At 38.4% G+C, this 23356-nt stretch overlaps 1 protein-coding gene across 1 annotated transcript in view; it reads right to left on the bottom strand.

Annotated features, from left to right (window-relative positions):
• Window positions 1-1586: 1586 nt before the first annotated feature.
• Window positions 1587-23356, bottom strand: part of LOC120469303 (USP6 N-terminal-like protein) — a 38196-nt gene continuing 16426 nt past the window's right edge. Inside the window, exons 2-14 of the mRNA XM_039658212.2 lie at window positions 18261-18334; window positions 12566-12651; window positions 11751-11790; window positions 10405-10485; window positions 9922-10029; window positions 8893-9002; window positions 7579-7627; window positions 7383-7503; window positions 6855-6949; window positions 6664-6729; window positions 4975-5074; window positions 4606-4758; window positions 1587-3932 (exon numbers count right to left, since the gene is read on the bottom strand). Coding sequence (XP_039514146.2) covers window positions 3271-3932; window positions 4606-4758; window positions 4975-5074; window positions 6664-6729; window positions 6855-6949; window positions 7383-7503; window positions 7579-7627; window positions 8893-9002; window positions 9922-10029; window positions 10405-10485; window positions 11751-11790; window positions 12566-12651; window positions 18261-18326 — 1737 coding nt within the window. The 5' untranslated portion in view covers window positions 18327-18334 and the 3' untranslated portion in view covers window positions 1587-3270. The remainder of the gene's footprint in view (window positions 3933-4605; window positions 4759-4974; window positions 5075-6663; window positions 6730-6854; window positions 6950-7382; window positions 7504-7578; window positions 7628-8892; window positions 9003-9921; window positions 10030-10404; window positions 10486-11750; window positions 11791-12565; window positions 12652-18260; window positions 18335-23356) is intronic.

Genomic DNA, 23356 nt, shown 5'->3' on the forward strand with positions numbered 1-23356 from the left:
ACAACTTGCCCCAGTACAAATAAACACATAGAACATGCTCAAAAAAATGTGATATTGTTGGCTAATTTATTTGTAATTGCAATAATGTTTTTGAAGAAAGGGAGGATGATGAAGAGTGGTTCTGTCTCGTCTGTGTGGAGCCATTTTCAAACAGTCGTCCGAAGGAGACCTGGGTAAAATGTGTCAAATGCAACAATTGGGCCCATGATGCTTGCACCTCCGGCCAGGCAATTTATGTGTGCCAGAATTGTGACTCTGGAGATGAGTCTGATTAGTCAGATACAGGAGATCTGTTTTGTTCAGAGGTTGTTAAGTTAAGCGAGTTATCTGCAGCATTCCATTCAGTTATCATGGATCTATGTGCAAGCCAGACAACATTTAAGTTTAAAGCTCAAAGTTAAGTGGTCTTGTCACTTAATGTGTTTTGATTGAAATGTGCATTGTTTGGATTAAATAATTGTTTTTCCAGATTCTCCAGGCACAAAAGTTTATATTTCCAGTTCTGGTTTGAAATAAAATAAAATCATAAATAAAAAATAAATAAATATTCACAATTAAGTCGTGTTCATATTATTCTCATATTCAGATAATCTAGTGTGACAACTTACCCGCCGATGGGGCAATTTGTCTCAAGTGCACACCCTCTATTCTACAGTATACAACTCTATAATGAGATAATATATGAAGATGTTATGAATACAACATATGTGCCCAAGACTTCCTTCTTTCATTTGGTATGACATTTATACCATTGTGATGTATGGTGCTCAGTAAATGTTAGACAGTGTGAAAAGTGTGACAACATACCCCGCTCTCCCCTACCTTCATGCAAGTGCTAATGTTCAGCAACCCTGAGAGTTGATTCTTTCTCAGTTCACAGGAGCTGATAAAAATCAGATCAAAGCTGAATATGAACTGACAAGATTTCCAGTCCAGCTGCTTTATATATCTTTAAATTTGATCTTGTTTTCTTTAGATTACGTTAAAGGCTAAAGAGTAGGCTATGAGCATTGCAAAACTAAGCACAGATGAGCCCCTCAAAACCTGCTCAGTTATGAAGATGAGTGATGGTGTGTCATCTTTCTCGCGTCTGCTCTATTTCTGTCAGCCCTTCTCTCTCTCTCTTTCATTGAGGCTCAATTATGATGTATGGCACTCACCATCTGCCAAGGCGTGGCATCCATCACACAAACCTGTGTCACAAAATGCTGTTACTGTCCTCCAAGAGTAGGAAACAGACATGAAAAATACTCATATTACAGGTAGTCTGATGATGCTAGCAAATATCCCATTGCAGTATCAGTCTCTGACATGTTGTCTGGGATGGAAATCTAAATGGCCTACAATTAGTTCACCAGAACACTTTTTTTCTATGCATAAAAATTAACAATTAAATGGATTATAACGCTATTGAAATTTTGTTGAAAATATGACAAGTAAAACGTGGGATGAAGTGCGAATGTGGAATCAGTGAGGATACATTGTAAACAAAAAGTTAGTTTACAGAGCCCTCGTGTGGTCAAATTGAGCATTGGCGTATTGTGCGTAAAAAAAAAAAAAAAAAAAAAAAAAAAACACCACCCACACCAGATTAGAAAAGTTCTATTTCTGCAAATCTAATTCAAACATAGAATAACAAATTAAATAGGTATATATTTACTATATACAGAATGAATAAAACCAAAGCCTTTTGGTTGGAGTTCTCAAAACTCCTTAAAAGGAACACTATCCATTACTCAAATAATGTACTGAAAACATATTTTGAATAAAAAAAAAATGAAAAAAAAAAAACCTGATAAGCATGACATTTACAGAGAGGCATCTGACAGAGTCCACACTGGAATAAATCTTAAAACCATCAATGTCTTTGACAATGGCATAATAACAATACATTGCTAATTTCAGACTTACAATAGGTTTACTGTTATTCTGAGAGGCAATACAGCTGCTTAAAAAAATCTTAAAGAACCTGTTTTGATAATTAATGACTGTATACGTACTTTACTTGAGAATACTTTTCTTAATACTATTTTCTTTGTTTAAGATTAAAATTTTAGTTTTTGTACTGGTCTACATATAATGTTGAGAAATATCATCTGGCAAAATAATTCATAACCTCAAAACATGAGTTTATTAAACCAGTTGAAATAAACCTGAAGCACTTCCTGGGTTTCTTCTTCCAGCCCTCTAGGACCAGTTAGTTGTTGCTGACTGTTTTAAGTAGGCTTATGCTAGATGAGGCGATCAGAAAGCAAATCTGACATTAAAGTTATTTACAAATACAAAATCCTATAAGCATTAAAATACAATACTTTAAAAAGCTAAGTGTACAAAATGTTCACACAAATGAAAAAATGTACAAATACCAAAAGTATATAAAGTTGTGGCTATAGGTGACCAGAAAATGGTTCAATCTTGTTAAAGGCCATGTTTAATATTGCCATCAGCTTTTCTATATGGGAATTTAAATTGCAGCTGTCTCAGTGAAACTGTGCCAGATCTTTAGAGCCATACTGCCCTATCAGAATTATAAATATTGGCTTGTGGACTGCAAAATTACCAGAAAGCTGGTATCACCAAACGATTCACATCACAAACGGAGCCTATTTAATTATGACCGCTAAAAAAAACACACACTACAAGTACATTACTCTGTAACTTCTTATCAGAAAGGGTAAGCTACAGTGTCATTTAACCTGGAGTGGAATGTGATATTAACAAATAATTACAATATTCTGTCAAGCCATAGCATATTAACCACTGGTTGATTTTGAATGTTAGAAATCACTATAGTTATACTATAGTAATCATTTGTCTTTTCGTTACAGCTCTAACCATTTCATTATTAGGATACAGAAATTCCAAAAAACATTGGCGGTGTTGTGGTGTTATAAGTGACGGTTCTGTGCAAACCATATCCAGATAAGAGAGTGCGGAAGAAAAGTCAGAAGGCAGTTGTTCATAAAACAATTGACAAATATGCCGAGTTGTATATTTAACAGTGAGCCAGCTCACTTTTTTAAGAAGACTTTATCTTGGTCATACGTGCCAGGTGTTAATGCGTCCAGATTCAACCTGAACAAACTTCAGCTGCTGAGAAGTCAAATATTAAAATACTTGCTTTTATCAATAATGCTTTCCACATAAACACTGGCAAAGCACTTGAATAAAAGTTAGTTGGCGGCTTAAAATGCTTCTGACTTGGCTGGATGGGTGTTGAAACAGAGGGTCTGAATGGACGGTGGGAATTGGTTTGTCAGATAACTGTGACTACTCGCAGGCTGTTGAGGATGTTTTGGGCGATATGGAGAGTATCTCTGAAGATGTGTCCATATTCTGACATTCATCATCTCCCAACTCTCCATTTTCAGAGCTGTATACACTAGAATACTGCATGGAAACAGATTGGAAATTGTCAGAGGGTAAGTCACTCCCCACACTGCCCCCTACTGTCTCTGAAGTGTCCTGCTCCATGTTTTGAGATGTTTGTGAAGCCATTTTACCAGGTGATGTTTCAGCCACATTTGGAGGTGGAGTTGAATCATACAGCTCCGGTTGGTTTTGGGTCTTATTAAGCTCTGGGACAGGAGGTTCGTATGGAGGAGGCCATTCCCCACAGTCCTCAGGGGCTCCTATCATTCCGTCAGGTGTGAGGGGAATCTGGCTGTGCACTAGAACCGGGTCGGGTGACGGGAGGGGTGACATGCTGCCAGTGCCTCCATCTTTGTAAGGCTTCTTGTCCTGTGGAGGGCTGTCATCCAGCATGATGGACTCTTGCAGTAGAGAGATGTGCAGAGAGGCTGGTGGCCGTTTGATAAGCTGCTCTTTGTTGGGCGTATCTATTGAGGGGCTCGGTTTGGGCCTTTTGACCGGAGTCAGAACTACAGGCAGCTCCAGACCCAGAGGTTTCCTTGGAAACTCATCAGGCTTAGCTGTGAACACAGAAATAATGAACTGTGGACTGAAAATGTAGGTGACCAACATGAACTGGAGCCAAAAATTTATTTATTTATTAAATTTGTGCTGTGAGGTGGATGGAGCACTGCATATGTTTTCATTGTTAATATACAGCATGAATAATGAAATATTGAATAGAGCTGTTGAATGTAATGTATTCCTGTGGTGGCAGAGCTGAGTGTCATATGATCCTTCAGAAATCATTCTAATATGCTGATTTTGTGTCAAGAAACATTTGTTAATATTTTCTATATTTAATATTGTGCTGCACATGCTCCATGATGCATTTTTCAGGATTCCTTTATGAATAGAAAGTTTAATAGTATTTAGCATTTATTTGAAATAAAGCAATTTTGGAACAGTATGCATGTATTTACTGTTACTTTTGATCAATTGAAAGTGTTCTTGCTAAACTAAACTTTTGAATGCTATAGTATATACACTATTGTTTTATATTATGTTATAAAACAATGTATTATGTCAACTAAACTAAATATTTTTTTTTCACACATTCTGTATATGAGGGATTAAAAGGGTGTATGTTTCACAATGAGCTCTCCTAACCAAGTTAACAGTGACAAAGACATTAAAATGACAACACATAAGTGCACAGATTCATGCAGTTAGATATCATATAAAGAAAATAACCTGGTGGTGGGAAGTCAAGCTTCATTTTGCGAAGTTCAGACATAGACACTTTAAGCTGCTCTATGACAATGTCATCGTGGAGGTAGATTGACTCTCCTATCTTCTCCTGCAGAAACTCTCTCAGGTCCTCCAGAGACATCTTAAGCAAACGTTCTGGACAGAAGTAGGTACAGTAAGTTTTTCATTTCACAGTAAACAATTATTGGATTTCCATAATGTGCTGAGAGGTTTTAATTTAAGTCAAGACAATCAGATTTATTTAGGTTATGAAGCAAACAGCACTATGAAGTTGTTAGTGGATATGGAGTAGATTTTGAGATCTTTGGATTAAATTGTTGTTAATTTACTATTGTAAAAAGAGGAACTCACTTTTGTGGAGATGAAGGATGGTGTAAGCCATGGCTGTCAGAACTTTCTCGCCCTCCAGGATGAAGATATCCCACAGACGTAACGTCAGAGTGAATGGGGTCTGGAAAAGGTGACATGTTTGTGTATGAACTAAGACTGGCAGCTCAATAGAAAGGCCCTCACAGCATAATGGACAATACAAAATCTGTAGAATCTTCATTCTCAAATACAGTTTTAAACTGGGGCCTCTGTTGCTCTAAAGCTGATCTCCCTCAGCAAGGATCCTGCCAGTCCACAAGCACAGCTCTCAAACCGAGCTGGACAAGATTCTGCAGTGCTGACAGTGGCTGCTCTCTTTCCTCCAGAGCCAAACCCACAGGATTGTGTGTACAGTATGTGCAGAGTAAACATTGAAACACCCTTGTCTGCCTGCTAATTGCACACTTCTCCCTCTATCAAGAGGCCCTGAAAAAGAGAGCGAGGAAGAAACACTTTCTTTCAACCCCTTTCCTTCAGTTTCTTGAGCCCTAATTCCTCTTTGCCAAGTCCACCAACCTCAATCTACATTCCCATGCTTTACAACGCTGTATTGTGGCTACTTATAAACTATTTTCAAATGTCACATATTATCACCGGCCTGTACTGAACCCAATGAGGTGTTTTTGATCAAATTTTAGGTTATTTAAATAAGTTGGATGTCAGAAATCAGTGGTCAGAGTTTAGGAAAGTAGTGCACGGTGCCAAACATCAACCAATCAACAATTTTCTTGACTTAAGACATGGCGATTGGTCACTCACTCTACCTAAACTTTTTTCCTCATGTAACCAAAGTGAGTCCTCCATCAGAGTGCCCTTATTAGGATGTTTCTTAAACTGTGGGTACTTTTATGTCCTTCTAACGTCATCTTGTAATGCACGGTAGTCTGTCAAAGACAAAACTCTTTTTGATAAAGCCATTTGTTTGATTGATAGAGAATAAAGGAGCAAGCCCAGCTGTACAGATTGAGCTTGATATCAACAGGACCTTTCAAAACCACATCAAATTACATACTGACCCCAAAACTAAGTTTTAATTAATTACCATTTATTCATTATTTATTTTTACTACTCTTTACAGATTTTAATGTTGTACTCTTAACCTAGACCTAGACTGTCAATATTGCAATATGAATATCTATTATAAATATTAAATTGGTTGTGTTCACACTGGTTCGATTTAACAAACTCTGGTGTGATTGCTCTGTTAGCGCGTTTCACTTGAATATGTGAGAAAGATGCCATCCGAACCCTGGTGCCAGTGGTGCGCACCAAACAAGTGAATCAGGATGCCTGAAAAGTCCACACATCCAAACATACATCTAAACAAATCAAAAGCTGTTTTTGTTGAACAGGTCTCACTGCAAACACCTCTTCATATGTTTTTCAGCCCCTCGATGGTGAAAGATAATCAGAACACTGACTCACCAGTCACATTCAAATAAAGCCAAAACTCCACCTCTGATTCGCTCATGACTCACCACTTTGCAGTGATTGTTTACAGTGACCTGATCAGGCACTTTAATATACACTCAGCTGATGTATCATTTCTTTGGCTTTTATGACTAAGCTTAGTATGTGATTGAGCATGTCTACCTATCTACTAGTCACTGCATACATAACACACTTGTCAGTTATAATGTTATAATGTATCTGCTGAGAACAAACACTTACCCTGTCTATAAAACACTGGAGGAACCATTTAGTGCTGTAAATCCCACAGGACATCTGCTCCTTATCCTGATGCGAGTGCAAAGAGTGAGAGAAGAACAGAACTCATCATTAGAGAAACTTACACTTACTGTAACTAATCTCACAGGTTCTGAGTATATTTTGCAGTATTGTGTCTGCCAAAGCAATCTTACCAAATGCTTCTTAAGTTTTGGTAAAAGTTTGGAGAGAATCTGGTCATGGTGGTTTTGGAAACGCTGAAGTTTGGGAAATCCGGGAACAAAGAATCCTGTGATGGGCAAATGTGCAAGTATGAAAAAAATGTCCCAACAGAAGACCAACAAAAATACCCTGTGTTCAATTCTAAAGTGTTATTTATCTCAATAACTTTTCTTTTTAAAACAAATCAATACTTTATTAAATTGATCAAAAGTGGCAGTAAAGAGATGCAGAAAAGTATAAATTATTTCTATAAAAAAAGTTGTATACTTTCTATTCATCAAGGAATCCAGAAAAAATATGTATCACTGTTTCCACAATAATATGAAGCAGACAAGTAGCACTACTGTGTTTTCAACATAAATAATGATGAGAAATGTTACCTGAGCAGCAAATCTTATGCATTTTATGTCATATAGTTTTATGAAGCTTATATAATATTCTATCAATTAAATCAACATTAAAATGCTTAGCCACAAGCAGAATAAATGAGAAGAGCTCACCATGCATGCCATGTTTCTGATTGGTTAAGAGCTGTGACAAAGCCCAGAAAGCATCTTCTTCATTCATGAACATTAACAGAATGGCCGCAATCTGACTCATGCCCTGGCAGTAACTCACTTCCTGCAGACAAGGACAGACAAAGTCAGCTATTATGTAACATCTCTTTATTAACCATGGATGTGATTGTCCACTTACTGTATTGTAAACAGAGTACGCAGAGAGCACATGGAACAAAGACTGCTGCCTGTGAAGAGAAAAACAGTGTTGTCAGGCTCAAACTCTCGTGTTGCTGTCTTTACTGAATGTCACAATATCGGTGAAACAAACACACATCAGCAACACATGAACCAACATCCATATTTTCCCACAAAGATGCATTTTTTTCCTTCAAATTATAGTGGAGCCCCTCCCATCATGTGTGAGCATTAATGACACCCTTCAGATGAGCAAGACTTTCCACTTGGCTCTCTAAAGCCTGCAATCTATTAAATCCTCAGTGACATCACTCCCATTTCTGGCCTGCTGGGGGAACAAGCCCTCAAAAACGAGAAACCAGTTCCAGAGGTTGTCTGCAAAAGCAGCAAATAGAGAGCAACCACTCTGCCCTTTTATATTTCTCTTATACATAATATTTGATGCACACTGACGTTCAAAAGTTTCTTCTCCTTGTTGAATAAAACTATTCAATTCTATAAGATGTGTAAAGTTGTTTTTTACATCTTACTAAAACCACACACTTTTGAATGGTAGTGTATACTACGGTGTGCTGCATCATCATTGATACAGTACATAGTTGGATATAACATTACTAAAGCTTTTTACAAAACCGATGGAAGAAATTTGAGCAAACTTGTATTTTAATTTAATATTAAACAAGTACATGATCTCTGTTTTGTAAATGTGTCTGCGTTTTATGGTCAAATCTTAGGCTTGTTTCAAATGGCACACTTGGTTTGGACTTGTGGTCTCATAGCCTTCTCTTCTGTTAAGTCCACATAATCTGAGATGCCATTTGGGACAGGGTGTTAGTTGATTCTGAAATCAGTCCTCCAATTACAAAGTTTCCTATATGAGAGCTATATGAAAATTCCATAGAAAGAAAATAAATGTCATATACTCATATAAAAGTGGAAGTGGGCAGTTTGTTAAAGATTGCATGCGATCTCTTCAGGCACACTCAGATAAACCATTTATGAGCCATTCCTGTCATGTCAAGTTTCAAGAGCTGAGTCATAGTAAACAAGAGTAGTCTGAAAGCCTGTGGGAAGAATCTGTTCTAGGTCAAGTGTTTTAAATGCTCCAAAGCTGCAGATCACGCTTCTTTGTCAATGTACATATATCACATATAGTGGCAGCATGTAAGTATGTTAATGTTACATCTCTGAGCAGCATAATAAGATAAGTGTTAGAACAGAACAGAGCAGAAGAAGCAGAGCTGCAATGCATCGATACATCTACAGTAATAAAAGTGATGTCACCATAGCACATTTGCATGCATGTTTTACTTACTTTACACCAAATCGATCCATAAACATGATGTGGTTTCGAAAGGTCCTGTTGATATCAAGGTCGATCTGTTTGATTTCGGAAGAGTACAGCAGGGCTTGCTCCTTCATTCTCTATCAATCAAACAAATGGCTTTATCAAAAACAGTTTCGTCTTTGACAGACTACCGTGCATTACAAGAAGACGTTAGAAGACAAACATCTCTAGGTTTAATTATTATGTGATATTATATCATTTATAACATTGAATGGGGTTTATTTTGCCATGATTTTACAGTACAGTTCAAATGATGCATTTATTTGATGTTAAATTAGTTAAAACAAATATTGTAGAATATTATTACAATTTTAAATAACTGTTTTCTGTTAACTGATATTGTTATATATTTTCAAATGTAATTTATTTATGTGATGGCAAAGCATCCATTAGTTCAGTCTTCGGTGTCACATGATCCTTCAGAAATCACTGTAATATGTTGACTCAAGAAACATTTATTATTATCAATGTTGAAAACTACTTAATATTTTTTGTTTAAACTGTGATACAGTTTTTCCTTATATATATATGTATATGTATATACTGTATCACAGTTTCTCACAAAAATATTAAAAAGTAAAAAAAGGAAGTTCTTCAAAGGTCATGTTGCAAGTATACAGTTTAGGGATCATTACACAAAAATATCTGACCATTAAATACTGCTAAATATTTGTATATCAACACCAGGGGTACCATGTTCAGCGACAACGGTGGAGGCAATTTGTCTCTTGACTTTTGTAAAATATCAGCAGCTTTGAAGGTTTGTTTAGCTTGTGTTTTGTTCTTTCCTATCTCTTTCCATGCCATATATCAGCCATCTGTCTGTTTTCAGATCACTCTCTAATCCCTTTGAAATAGCTCTACCACACCACTCCAGTAATCCCACTCTCACCAAACACCCGGCTTTAGGCCAGCAGAGACTCGCGGCTACATACAGTAGTGTCCATAGGAGCTATTGCGTGGAAATGTGTATGCATGGATGTTTTTAACCCTTACCTCATATTTTCCTGCATTATCGCTCTTTACTTTCTCGACATCCAGTAGCAGGGCCCAAGCCTGTCCTCTCAGCTGTAGAGGGATGCCTTTATACACCCGCTTAATCATCTGCACAAAGCCACCAGAAGTAAGTGCAAGTGTTTATGTGTGTGTGCCTATGTTATGGAAACAAATTGTCCATTTAAAGATAGCAATATACAAAATCCTTGTCCTTGTGGGGACATTTTTGGTCTTATAAATCAAACTAAGTGATGTTTTTATAAATGTATAAATGCAGAACGTTTTCTGTGATGGGTAAGTTTATGGTTAGAGGATCAAATTTGTACAGTATAAATAATATATCATTATTTATCATGTCTATGAAAAGTCCACATACAGTATAACATGAAAACCCATATGTGTGTTTTTTTAAAAGATGCAGTGCTTTCACAGTGCTTTCTTTGATTTTCAGATGAATGATTGCAACCTCTATGTGCAACTCACCCGGTCACTGTTCCAGTACTTGTTCCAGTTCTTCAGCATCTTCAGCCATTTCTGCACCCTCTCAATCTCCACATGTTTTTGCTACACAGGGGAAAACAATGAGATCTGATGAAGAATGATTTGCAAAAAAAATAAAAATAAATAAATAATTATAATAATAATTTTATATATATTGTTACGATGCAGGAGGAGGCAGACAAGGGGTTGGATCCAAATGCAGTGATTTATTAATAACAGTGAAAACTAAAAGGACAAAATACAAACAAAGGAAATACCCACGATGGGGAAACAAAACGCAAACACGGAAAACATCAAAGGCAGCACAGGCAGGATAAACATGAGGAAGAGCACGGAGACAGGCGTCCACAAACATCAACGATAGACAAGGGAATGGAGAACAAACAGGGTTTAAATACACTGGAGACATGATGATGACAAACTACAATCAGGTGAGCACAATGACACAGGGCTGGCAGTGATGAGTGCTGGGGATCATGGGAAATGTAGTTTTAACACGAAGACAGTGAAACACGGGGCGGACAACAAGGAAAACGTGACATGGAATGTGAACAGAGATGGGTGAAACAGAAAACAAGGGACAGACAACAAGGGATCATTACATACATATATATATATATATATATATATATATAAATACAGTATAAATACATATATGTTTAATTTCTGTTAATTTATCCTTATTTAAAAAATCATATTAAAATAACATGAACCATCATCATCATCATAATTAATAATAATAGATAATGACGATAAACATTTTTTCCCCATCTAAAACAATTAAAGAAACAAACAAAAAAAAAACTGAAAGAAGCATCTTTCAGCCCACACTCAACAAGAATATGTTGGGTGTGGTTGTATGGTGCATATCACATGGCTATAATCCTTAGGTCCAACAGACCTTTCTTTCCTCATATGTACAAGTACTTCGGGATTAGATGCAGGATAGGAATTCAGATCAACTGATTTAACATCTGTTCTGAGGACAGCTTTCACTCTTTCCACCCTTAGTGTTTATCCTTTATGTGCCACAACAAGACTGCACAAATGTCAGCTGGAAAATGCATCTGCCACCTCCACGCAGTGAATGTCACATGGGAACACACCTCCAGACCGTCCAGCTGTGTCTGCCACACACTCTTGTATACTAAACGCTCATACCTGAAGGTCCCCCTAAGCCTGTTTACAAAAGAGTCTTCACACTGCTACTGATTTAGTCTGTGATCCTTTGTGTTTCTGTCTGTGAATGTCAGACATTCACATGCTGTTTGAATATACATCATCTGTATACTATATTTACATGCTTGATTTGAGTATGTTTACATTACCTTCTCTTCAATGGCACTGGGTGTGGGTAATTCTTCTTCACTGTGGGAAAAACAAACAGGTAAATACACTATAACAACTAATAATACAATAATACAATCACAAACATTCCTGTTTGGATAGGATTAGGTTTAGAACCTGAGTAGACCCTCTGTAATTAGTACTGAGGTTGTGTGTCAGATGTGTTTGATTCAGACAGAATTAAAACCGTAAAGTACACTTTTTTTATAATTTGTTTGAAAAAATCTTCAAGCTTAATTAATTCAGTTTATTCATTTGAGAGAAATGCTGAATTTCCAGCATCATTACTCCAGTGTCTTCAGTGCCACATGATCCTTCTGAAATCATTCTAATATCATGATTTGCTGCTCAAAAACTTTTCTTATTATAGATTTTTAAAACTCAAAAGAAAACAATTTTTAAATAAACCATTTTGTAACATTTTGTCTTTGCTGTCACTGTCAATTGAATGCATCCTTCCTGAATTAAAGTATTAATTTCTTTCCAAAGAAAAAAAATATTACAGACCCCAAACAAGTAAATAGTAGTGTATGTCTTGTAAATCCTAAATTTGCATAGCCGTACAAGGGGAAACTAATTTGTTTCCAACAGCATTATAGTCTTAAATCACTGCTTTATGTTTACATATGCTGACAGACAATGTATGCTGATAAAAATGCAATAAATGAAAAAAGACACTGTCATTATGAGTGACAATTTATTTTCAGAAAAAATAAAATAGCTTTACGGGGATTGAAGAGCATTTAAATGTTTCACTTGACAATATAGTGGATGTTGGGTTTTACCCAGGACTTACTGAAGAAATCCAAAGCGATCCGTAACTCTGTATATGCTGTAGTCTGCATCCTCCCAAGGATCGATCTGAACTCCTGCGTCTCTACCCTGAAATACACACATAAGCTAATACTTTATTTTGTCTCATTTGTACACAGACTTTGTTGAGTTTATCAAAGGTGCAACAATTCCTCCAATTCCAGGCCACTTGTAAGCATCTGTTGCCTTTAAATTCCTCCAATTCCAGGCCACTCGTAAGCATCTGTTGCCTTTAAAGGCAACAGTACTGAAGTTCTAGACTTCCGTGAGTGATTATATTATTTTCATAATTATATAAATAATGGTAATGTAATAACACATTGAATGCTATGCTATAATATAATTAACAAATCATAAATTCATAATATTATGAATATGAAATAAATTTAGAAATATAAAATAAATTTGTTGCCTAGTGATAATGGCAGCAGTAAATCTGCGTTAAAGTAGGCAGTTAACTGTGTGTCAATGTGAGCCAAAATAAAATTCTGCATTTAACTGACTAGTTGGTTGACGGTTTTAAAACAAGTAAATAAATGTAACTATAATACACTTGGGCACATTGCAGTTTTTATAAACTGAAAAAAGAACTTGACTAAAACAAATAAATATCATATGCAACACATTTTTGCACATTATCACGAATGTGTACTTTGGTGATCTGAATCTACACCTCATCACTTTTTGCCATGACTAATTTTGTCTCCATCCCACCCCAGTGATACAAGGGGAAACATTTCTAATAGTCATGCTGAAGCTTTCATTTTGTTTGTGTGTTGTAAGTGGCCGTTCTATGCTGGAGCTTGTCATGTGTTGCTGAGTCGTCGATGCAATTATGGATAATGACAGCAGCAAAATTCTCTGTAGCACACAGCTTTCAACACACTTTTCTGTGGCTCGCAAAACATCCTAGTGAATTACTAAACGCAAACAAATGTGTCCCAACTCTTGTCATAAAACCAATGCCACTGAGTTCAGCTGACGTTTAAAAGCTTTTCCAGTTGGTGTGGATTGATTCCCTGAGGGGGGACAGCTGCTGCTTGCCTGCCCTCTCCTCAACCCCATGGTGGAGAGAAGAGTGAAAAGCAAGCAGTGATGTGTGATTGTGGGATTATTGTCCCAGTATTCCCCCAATTTCAAATGAGTCTGTTAAAAGTGTCATGATGTGTCATGGTCAGATTGATCACCATGTCATCCATATAGACCACAAACACTTTGTTGGTACAAAAAACCTTCTGTCTGTTGCACTAGCACATAAAACCACCTTTAACACCTCCCAACGTTTTTTTCCCTCTTGACACAGGGGAGCGAGGGGCACAACCTAACGCCGGGTTAAATGTAACACGGACCTTTTACATAGTTCGTCAGGATTAAGCAGGTTGTCTTTCCGCTCTTTTTCTCTTGCTGCCAGAAGACGGTCTCCCACGAATTTGCGGAAAGTTTTGATGATATTTCATGAAGATACTGGACAAAGAGTTTTGACACCATGTAAATTTTCATCATAGATTTTTTTCGGTTTCTGAGTAGGGTGTATACGTTTCCAAATCTAACTTTATGTTGCCTTAATCACTGTCTTGTTTGCTCAAACATAGCACCATTTTGAAACATGTCAGCAATTCCTAGCGAAAGTGTAATACACAGCGGGGTTGGTTTAACACAGTGTTACAAACAAGCCTCCAAGTGTACAATGATAATCAAATGAAAACGGAGCCACACAACTTTTCAGGTTTGAGTATACATTTAACTTTGTTGGACTTTCATAAACAATGTTGGAATTTAAAATGTTTAAAATTTAGTGTACTATGAATGATACCTTGTTTATTTATTAAAAATATGGCCTGTTTTTAATGCAATAAACCCTTTCAATTTTTATTTTAAGCTCATTTCTATTATTATTACTGTTATTATTATTAATGCTAATAATTGTACATGCAGCTGCCACACACAAATCTAATTTAATTGCAATTACAATATTTTATAATTTTATTTATTATTATTTATTGCAAAACGGTGCAGCCCTTTTCTATGTCTCTATATCCATGATATTGATCCATAATAGAAGGATGATTGGATGAGGGATGGGTGTATGGATATCTATCTATACAGATGCAAAACAATATCAAACTATACAAATAAAATAGTACTGAATTATGTGTGTTACACACAACTAACCCCTCTGTCTGTTACAATTAACCCCACATATGGGGTAAGTTGTAACATTTGCATTTCTGTCACTTTCAGTGCAACTGTACGAAAATGGTAGGTCCTAGAAAATGTTTTTTAAGTGTTCATTTGTAGCAGAGATGTGTATGTTGCTTGTGTAAAAAAAATACAGTATTAATCTGACCTGATTATTTTTTAATTAATTGAGCCAAAACCAAAATGCGTTAGGTTGTGCCCCGCTCTCCCCTTTCTGAGGGAGTTTCCTTTCGAGGGAACTCGAACTGCGTCGAATGACACTATGTCAGCTTTCTGTTCTTCAGCAAGTGCTCTATGTTGTATGTCATATTTGGTGCTGTCTGTCAATCACACAAAGCATATATTTATATGTATATATATATATATATATATATATATATATATCATAGGGAGTGCAAGTTTCAGATGTTGTGTGCATCCCTGCCTTCGCTACATAACGAGTGGGAACACACAAAATTTGTGTGTGTATTGTTTGGAAGTGCAGCAGAGGATTGCGAAGCTTTGCCGATCCGTGTGCTCCACTCCCGCCTGGTAATTTTTGATGAGGATGGTCAGGGCAACGCTCTTCATGGGGCTCGCAGATGGATCTGACAGGGAATCCTGAGACTACTGAGGCACATTCTCAGGATTCCTCTGACAGTTCTCCCGGTTCTCCGTGCTCAGCATCGAAGGGATTTTGGGGATGACTCGCAACCCCATGTCCCCACATATGAAGATCTGGTGGAGGTTGTTTCTCGTGCAGTGGCCAAATTAAATCTTGGCCACATGAAAGGCAGGAAGTGCCAGTAAAAAGCAAGTTGGATGAGCGCTTCCTTCAGCACAGAGAACAGCCTCGTCAACGGGGTTTGCCGTTCTTCCCTGATTTTCACAACGAGTTGTGTAAATCTTGGAACAGACCACACTCTGCTCGCGAATCCAATATTAATTTATAGCAACACCATCATCAACAGGTTTCAGGAGGCAAAAAAGCAGTCTGCTCCATTCAGACAATACCTCCCCAATGGGCAGCCGCAGCCATCCTCTAGCTCCTCAGCTTGCAGGCACAAAAAGAGATTACCGTTTCGACAGACGCCTCCCTCACGGGCTGGGGCATGGTCATGGACAGTCGCTTTATGACAGGCCTATGGCAGGACCATCATTATTCCTGGCACATAAACTGCTTGGAGATGTTGGCGGTGTTCCACGTGCCCTGTCAGAGCGCTAAAGATTTATATTCAGAGGTCCTCTTCATGGCGGAAGTCAGACCAGTTGCTGGTGTGTTTTGGGTCGCCCAAGAAGGAGCTTCCCGCCTCCAAGCAGACTATCAGAACTGGATTGTCCATGCCATTTCTTTGGCCTACCAGGTGCGCAATTTGCCTTCACATTTGGCCATGAGGGCTCATTCAACCAGAGGCATGGCGTCCTCTAGAGCCCTTTTTTCGGGGGCCCCGATGTAGGAGGTCAGCGATGCAGCAGGATGGGCCACCCCCCCATACCTTTATTAGGTTTTACAGCCTGGATATCCCATCTACGCCTGGCACTCTTGTGCTCTCGTTCTAAGTGTGCCTGTGAGCAGCTAGTGGGTACTCGTTCCCCCAATGTGTCATTCGATGCAGTTCGAGTTCCCTCGAAAGGGAATGTCCTCAGGTTACGACTGTAGCCCTTGTTCCCTGAGAAAGGGAACAAGAACTGCATCCCTTCGCCACGCCTTCCCCTGCCGGAGTGCTTGCTTTATCACAGAAGCTGACATCTTATGTGCAGCTCGGCGTCCAAACTCTTAAGACATTGTAGTCCTTCACGTCTATTGCGATCTCAAAATTCCGGTCGGTTGATTATACCTAGAATATCAAAATCGACTGCAGGCGGTAGATCCTTTTTCTATTTAGTACCAAAATCTTCCTACCATTCGTCTCTAACATTCAGCAACAACTCGTCTCCATACCGGTGTGATTACTTCGTCTTCCAAACAGATGGAAATGGACAAATACTCTTAATGTTCCGATCTAATTTGACTTGTAATGCTGCCCGATCACACACTGCTCCTTCGTTGGCCAGAGGAGAACTGGCCCAAGACTCAGCCTGGTTTTTCTCTCCATCTCCAAGTTTTTTTTTCTCCATTCTGTCACCTGATGGAGTTTTGGTTCCTTGCCACTGTTTCCTTGGCTTTTGGTTTGCTTATTTGGGGACATTTAACACTAGAAGTGCCAGAATTCCAAAACTACTAGAACGGCCACAAACGGTCATTTTGACCGTTAGATTCAAAACAGTGTTGATGAATAATTTTCGTAATTATTTTTGTCAACCACATTTTTTCAAAGACGAAAACGAGACGATAACTAAATAAAAACTAGGTTTGAATGACAAAAACTATGACGAAAATGTTAGATAGTGACGATTTGCGACGCGGTCAAGGCTATAATAATAGGACTCGCAGAACTAGTGAACAGCCCATGCAGCAAAACAAACAGCGCAGGACAGGGCAGAACATCTGGGTCCGCCGTGTCTGATGATAGCAGCCGTCTCTTTTTGCTTGATGTGGACTCTGACTCTGAATCACTCTCTGATGAGGAGGAAATGTTAACTTGCACCCAGGAAACGTCGCTGTCATTTTCCACTTCCGATTGTTCCCCTGCATCCGAATTATAGATAACTGTAGTCCGGTTTTATTTGCTTATTTCTGATCAACAACTAATGTAGAAATTATTATATAGCAAACACCGCTACAGAGGTGACCGGACGGACCATTCTGTTGACAGTTGAGAGAGAACACGATCAACCGCGGGATATTTAACAAAAAAATACCTCAAAATTCAGTGCGGTCAATATGACCGTCTATGGCCGAAATAGGTAAATATGTTCATTTTTTTTGTTTTGCCTTACGTTTACGTAACTTAATTTATATGAAAAGCATTTTAAATGAAAATACAGACAATTTTAGGAAAAGTCAGGTACCAGCAGGATTTTATTATTTTTTTCAACAAAGTTATTATAGATATAAAATTCAAAACGGTCAAAATGACCGTTGTGGCCGTTCTAGTGTTAATATTCAACAATATTATTGATCTGTGTTGTATAATTTTCATGTTATCACCGTGAGCTGCTTTGATACAATCTGTACTGTAAAAAGCGCTATATAAATAAAGGTGACTTGACTTGACATTGCGTTATGACACAACACCAATCAGAGACTGGCTTATTTTCATTCATACTTCATACTTCATACTTCATTCATATGTTCATTCACATCTTCAAAAAAAAAATGACATTTAAAATCTAATTATTACACTAATGTTCAGAAGTTTGTGGTTCACTAAAATACTGTAAAAAAAGTAATATTTTTAAATGTTATTTAATCTTGTGATGGTAAGCTGAATTTTCCGCATCATTACTAAGGTCTTTAGTGTCACATGATCCTTAAGAAATCATTTTAATATGCTCATTTGTTACTCAAGAAACATTTCTTATTCTAAAAAAAAGTGAGAGTAAAAGGCAAAATTTACCTTATTATATTTAGAGATGATCTCAGCACGTTCCTCTGCTATCAGCACCTCTATGTCCTTCTTCATGTCAATATCTAGAAATACAGAACATAAAAAAAACACTAATGACAAGGAGAAAAAAAGAATATTGACAAAAGCTGAACAGTCTGGAAGACAGATATGTTAAGTTTAATTTGGGGGCTATATGTTTGTAACGATCCATATTTAAAAGGTTAACTTTTAGGGTTAGGAATCAAAAATGGATTCCAATTCTGGAATTGGATACTTAAAGGGTCACTCCACCTCTGAAAAGATGAATGTGTATTCAAAATGGATATTTTTGGCTTTTGTGGATGAAAGACAACAACTCCCAGAATGCACTTGCTTCGCTGCCGTAGGAGGCCACGCCTACCGGTAACAGTGCAGTAGGTAAACAACAGTCTAAGCTAGTGAGTCTCCGTGATGAGTCTGCCCAAAAATGTGTTTTGAGATCGCCCAAAATGTCCGGGATTCGGCTTTTGCGTTCTACAGTCATCATTCATCATGTTTACTGTGGCAAGCAGGACGAGGCTAGGGCCGTGTGGAGAACGACGCAAGGCCGGTGGCGTGATTACCGATGTGCGACACCTGTGAGACGTAAGTTACTGGTCTCGTATCTCTCACGGAGGAGTGGGAATTTTCTTAGCAATGTTAAAACGCACATCAACCGATCACTTTTTTAGCGTTCATGTAAACACTACATTCAGATTCACCAATCAGAAGGAATTCAGTTAGATTAAAACAAAAGCTGTGCATGCAAACAATGCATGGCAACTGGAGAAAGCAAATGCGGCGGACATGACATGTCCGGGAAAAAGAGGACGGTAACCCCTAAAGTTACAACTCGTCTTTCTCCACAGAACAAGGGCCTGCTAGCTTAGCTTCCAAAAAAGGCTGACACTATGTGTATTCCCAAACGTTTTTGCTGGTGAAATCAAACTGATGATAGGTCTCTTAGCGCATTAGGTCCAACCCCCTATGGGCGGGTTTGAAAGGGTGGGATCTGGTGCTTGTAGTCTTTACAGAAAAAAAAACCCTTTTACACTTCCGCCTACAAATGACGTAAAATGACGATTTGTTTTAGGAGGAGGAGGAGACCAGTAGGAGGAAGTGAAAAAGGTAAATAGCAGATTTCGCTCATCTCATTGGAAAATGAGAGAGTGTTGCACGACCATTCAATAGTATAACTGCGTTTCTAACAATGGAAAGCTCAATGCAAATGAGTGGAGTGTCCCTTTAAGGTCAGGAAATGGAAATTTGTAATGAAATAAAATTTTGATTGATTTTTTTATTGAGACTGCTCATGAGCGCAACATATTTATCATTTAGACTGAGGAACTAGTCCAAAATCAAATGGTACTTGGTAACCTGAGCGCCCATCATGTTTTGTAAATCCTGTTGGTCATAAAGGCCTTGACTGTCTCAGAAACATTATCCCCATGAGAACCTCAGAGCCAAAGGAAGGGAACAAAGATTCCCGCCAGGCTGCTGTCTGAGAGTGCTGTGTCTGTCACACACACAAAAATAGAAACTGACAAACACAGTCACCCACCCTGGGACACAGCGTTGCATGGCATGCCATCATTTGTCATATTCAATATTTCTAGCCCATCACCAAAACATACCATATGTATGTTATGTATATTAAATCTTCAATAAGCATGAGAGACAAAAACACAGTTAAGTATTTGTCTTAATGACAAGTCACTTGCCCCTCATACCTAAATTAAAACAACAAGCGCATCTGTTTTGTTTGTACAGTATCATTGATTACATTTCCTGATGTATTTAGACAGGACACTCCTGTCAGGTACAAGACTGATTTTTATCACTGCACTGTGCCCTTTTTCTTATCTGGCCCTTTCCCAATTTTTCCATCAACTTGAAACTTATTCCAATCATAGCGCTGATGAGTGCTGACGCAAGTACAAGTGAACAGAGTAGCTTAGTAATGTATGGGTTTCATAAAAAAAAAACTGATACTAAGTGGTTAAAGGCATCATCAGGAACAATAATGATTTGAGAGGGAGTATGCTTACACGACTTTAAAATGAGCAGAACTACAGGAAATAATTCTAAGCCTGTGAATGTTTTTACTACTCAATGAGAAAATAATTTACTCGAAAACCCATATCCACAGATTGCAAAACTAAAGGAAAGCAAATGACTTTACTAAGCATTTTTCAGCCTACTGGCATTATATTACATTGTATACCCTCTCACTAAAATCACTCTCATTGTTAGTTTTAAAAATGGTTTAAAAGGGCAGCTGGGGTAGTCCAGATCATGGCTTTGCCATAATAAACATTAAAAATATATTAGATTATTATATAATGCAACACAACAACACTTTAGTGTAAAGGTAGTGCTCCACAAAACTCCAAAAGCCTTCAAATAATCCAAACAATATTTACAGAGAAACAAAGAGCTTCAATTTGCCACATAATGTTACATTTCTTCAGAAAAGCTAGTCAAAGTTCACAGATCATTAGTTAGCTAGAAAAAAAGAGGAGCATTTCGATAAAAAATATGCACTTCATTATTAATTTAAAGAAGACTATGTTTGAATAAATCAAGTATTATGAAACTGTTTATTACAGCCACAATTTGAATGTTTATATTAAATTGAAGTAAAAAATAATTAATCAGTTTTGTGGATTCTTGTTAGCCCATACACAAAAAAGTCACCTTCAAAGAGACTGATTTGAAATCTGGATAAGCTGGCCTGATCCCAAACTTACATAAAGCAAGATGATAATCTGTCAAACACCCTAATCCACATCCCTAAGGATGGATAAGTGCTGAAAACATTCCTTTTCCTGAGGAAAGCAGTGTCGTCATCTGCCACCTTGCAGCAAGCAGCAAAAGGCTTTGGTTTTGCAATATTTGATGAAACCCCAGATTATAACCCTCAAGATCGTCATTCTGAAAGTACAAGTGCTTAGTGAAAGTACAAGTTCATATTTGAAAATATTTACATGTAATGGTCTAATCCAACATACCATATTTATTATAACACATGTTGTCAGTTTTTCATACAACCTTTTATGAACAAACTTGGACACATTATCAGTGTTGTTTCCCGGCATCATTGGGTGTTTTGGGTCTTTCAACAGACACCCTCTTCCAGGCGACCTGACCGAGTTTAATCAAGCCTTGGCCTGTGTCCAAGTGCCATTTTGCTATCCCCATATGTCACCCCATAGCCATTTTGATGCACTCTCTGCAACCGCCATGCTGTTGCTGATGGCTCTTCTCCGGCTTGTACAAGTTATTCCCAGCATTTAATAAGCCTTGCTGAAGGAAGGACCTGCAAATCCTTAGCAACTCCACTGTCATCCACCTGGCTTACCACCCATTCCAGCAGCAGGCCTCCAGCAGTCCCTCATACTTCTGCTCTTTTTCTCTCCTATGCCTCTTCCATCCTCTCCCAAGGCACAATTAGCTCCAGTAGGATAAGCTGTGTCATAGACTCTGAGACTAATATTATGTCTGGTCTAAGCATGGACTGGGGGATGTGTGCCGGAATTTTCAGCAGTCGATCCAGGTCAACTGTCATCACCCAGTCTCGCGCTGTGTAGAGCAAGCCACCAGGGTTGTTTTTGCAATCATCCTGGCTGAAGTGTTGGAGCTTCTGCTCTCACTATTCCCCCTGCTGATTGCCTCAGCTAAGGTCTTGAGAACTTGATCATGTCACCAGCGATAAGAGCCATTGCCCAGGAGCAACTGGTCAAGAGGTGTTCAAGAGAGCCTGCCAGGGTGCATGCTGGAGTTCCTACCTTGCCCCAAATAAACAGGTTGGGAGGATGTTGTACACCCCTTGAATAAAAAACCTGAGGGTTCCATTTGCATACAGTATATCCAGCCAGGAGACCTTCCTCTCCATTGTCTGCTCCAACTTCACCGTTCAGTTTCTTCATCACTACAACCTTGCTTGCTTGCTCATTCTTTCTCCACTGAAGCCCACACCTCTTCTTACGCTAGCCTTGACCTTTCCTTTTTGCTGTCAGTGTTGCAACAGGTTGGTTTTGAACTTCTGAATCCAGCCCTACCCTGTGCCACAGTCCCGAGGAGAGCCTTGGCCTTCAGTCTAGCTTCTGCCTGTTGGACTGCCTCAGTTACCTTCCACCTCCTCCCTCTACTCAGGACAATGTCTGCTCTGGACACTTTAGCATCCTTTAACCCCGAATACTGCAAATCTTCTCATGCCCATGCAATGCTGAATCCCTCCCTAATGTAGCTGAATAAGAGCCAGCTGTTACCATACAACCCAATAATGCTAAAGCTGCGTGGCACACCCAACCTTCTGCATGGATAGCTGTTCACTCTATGCTCAAAACCTTCCACTACAATCATAGGGACTTTGTAGATGAGTAGGTGCCAGAGGATTTTTGGAGAAGATCCAGGCCTTAAATTTCCTGGGGAGCCCAGACTTGTCCACAGTTCTTAGCCACCTCTCCAGATCGGACGTGGAGGCCTTGATGGAGTCTGTGTCCTTTAGGCTCCAGTCTTATCATTTTGATTAATTAAGAGCTGTCCAACAGGATTTCTGTAGTCTATTTCCGCTCCAAACATCAGTTTGTGTGTGTTTTTTCTTAGTGTAATCCAGGGCTATTCAACTGGGGGCCCGCAAGTCTGCCAATCATCTCCACCCGGGCCGACGGCACCAACCTCCCTCCTCCTCTTTTCCTGGCAGTGCGGCTAATTTAGCTAATTTAGTTTAGTAACGCACTCTGATTGACCTGAGAAATGTTTTACATTCGAATATTTCAGCAGTTATTATGTGTGTCCCATATTTCTGTCGACTGAACCAGTGATAGCAATCATTTGTGAATTAATAATGCCTTTTTTTCGATTCTTTCTAAACACGCATAACGGTCTCAAACTATTCAGATTTGTTTGGATTCTGAAGCGGTTGTTGGTCAGTACAGTAACAGTCCTTCTTTTTTATGGCGTTTCTGGTACCCTGATTTATGTTTTCTTTTCAGTCAGTTACTCTCTTTCACCGAGTTCATCGTTAACTTCAGGCACTGCCGCCTCAACTCTGATTGGTTCTGTTCACGAGCTGGGTTGTGACT

The sequence above is a fragment of the Pimephales promelas genome, chromosome 1, assembly GCF_988280905.1.
Source record: "Pimephales promelas chromosome 1, fPimPro1.hap1.1, whole genome shotgun sequence".
NCBI lineage: Eukaryota > Metazoa > Chordata > Actinopteri > Cypriniformes > Leuciscidae > Pimephales > Pimephales promelas.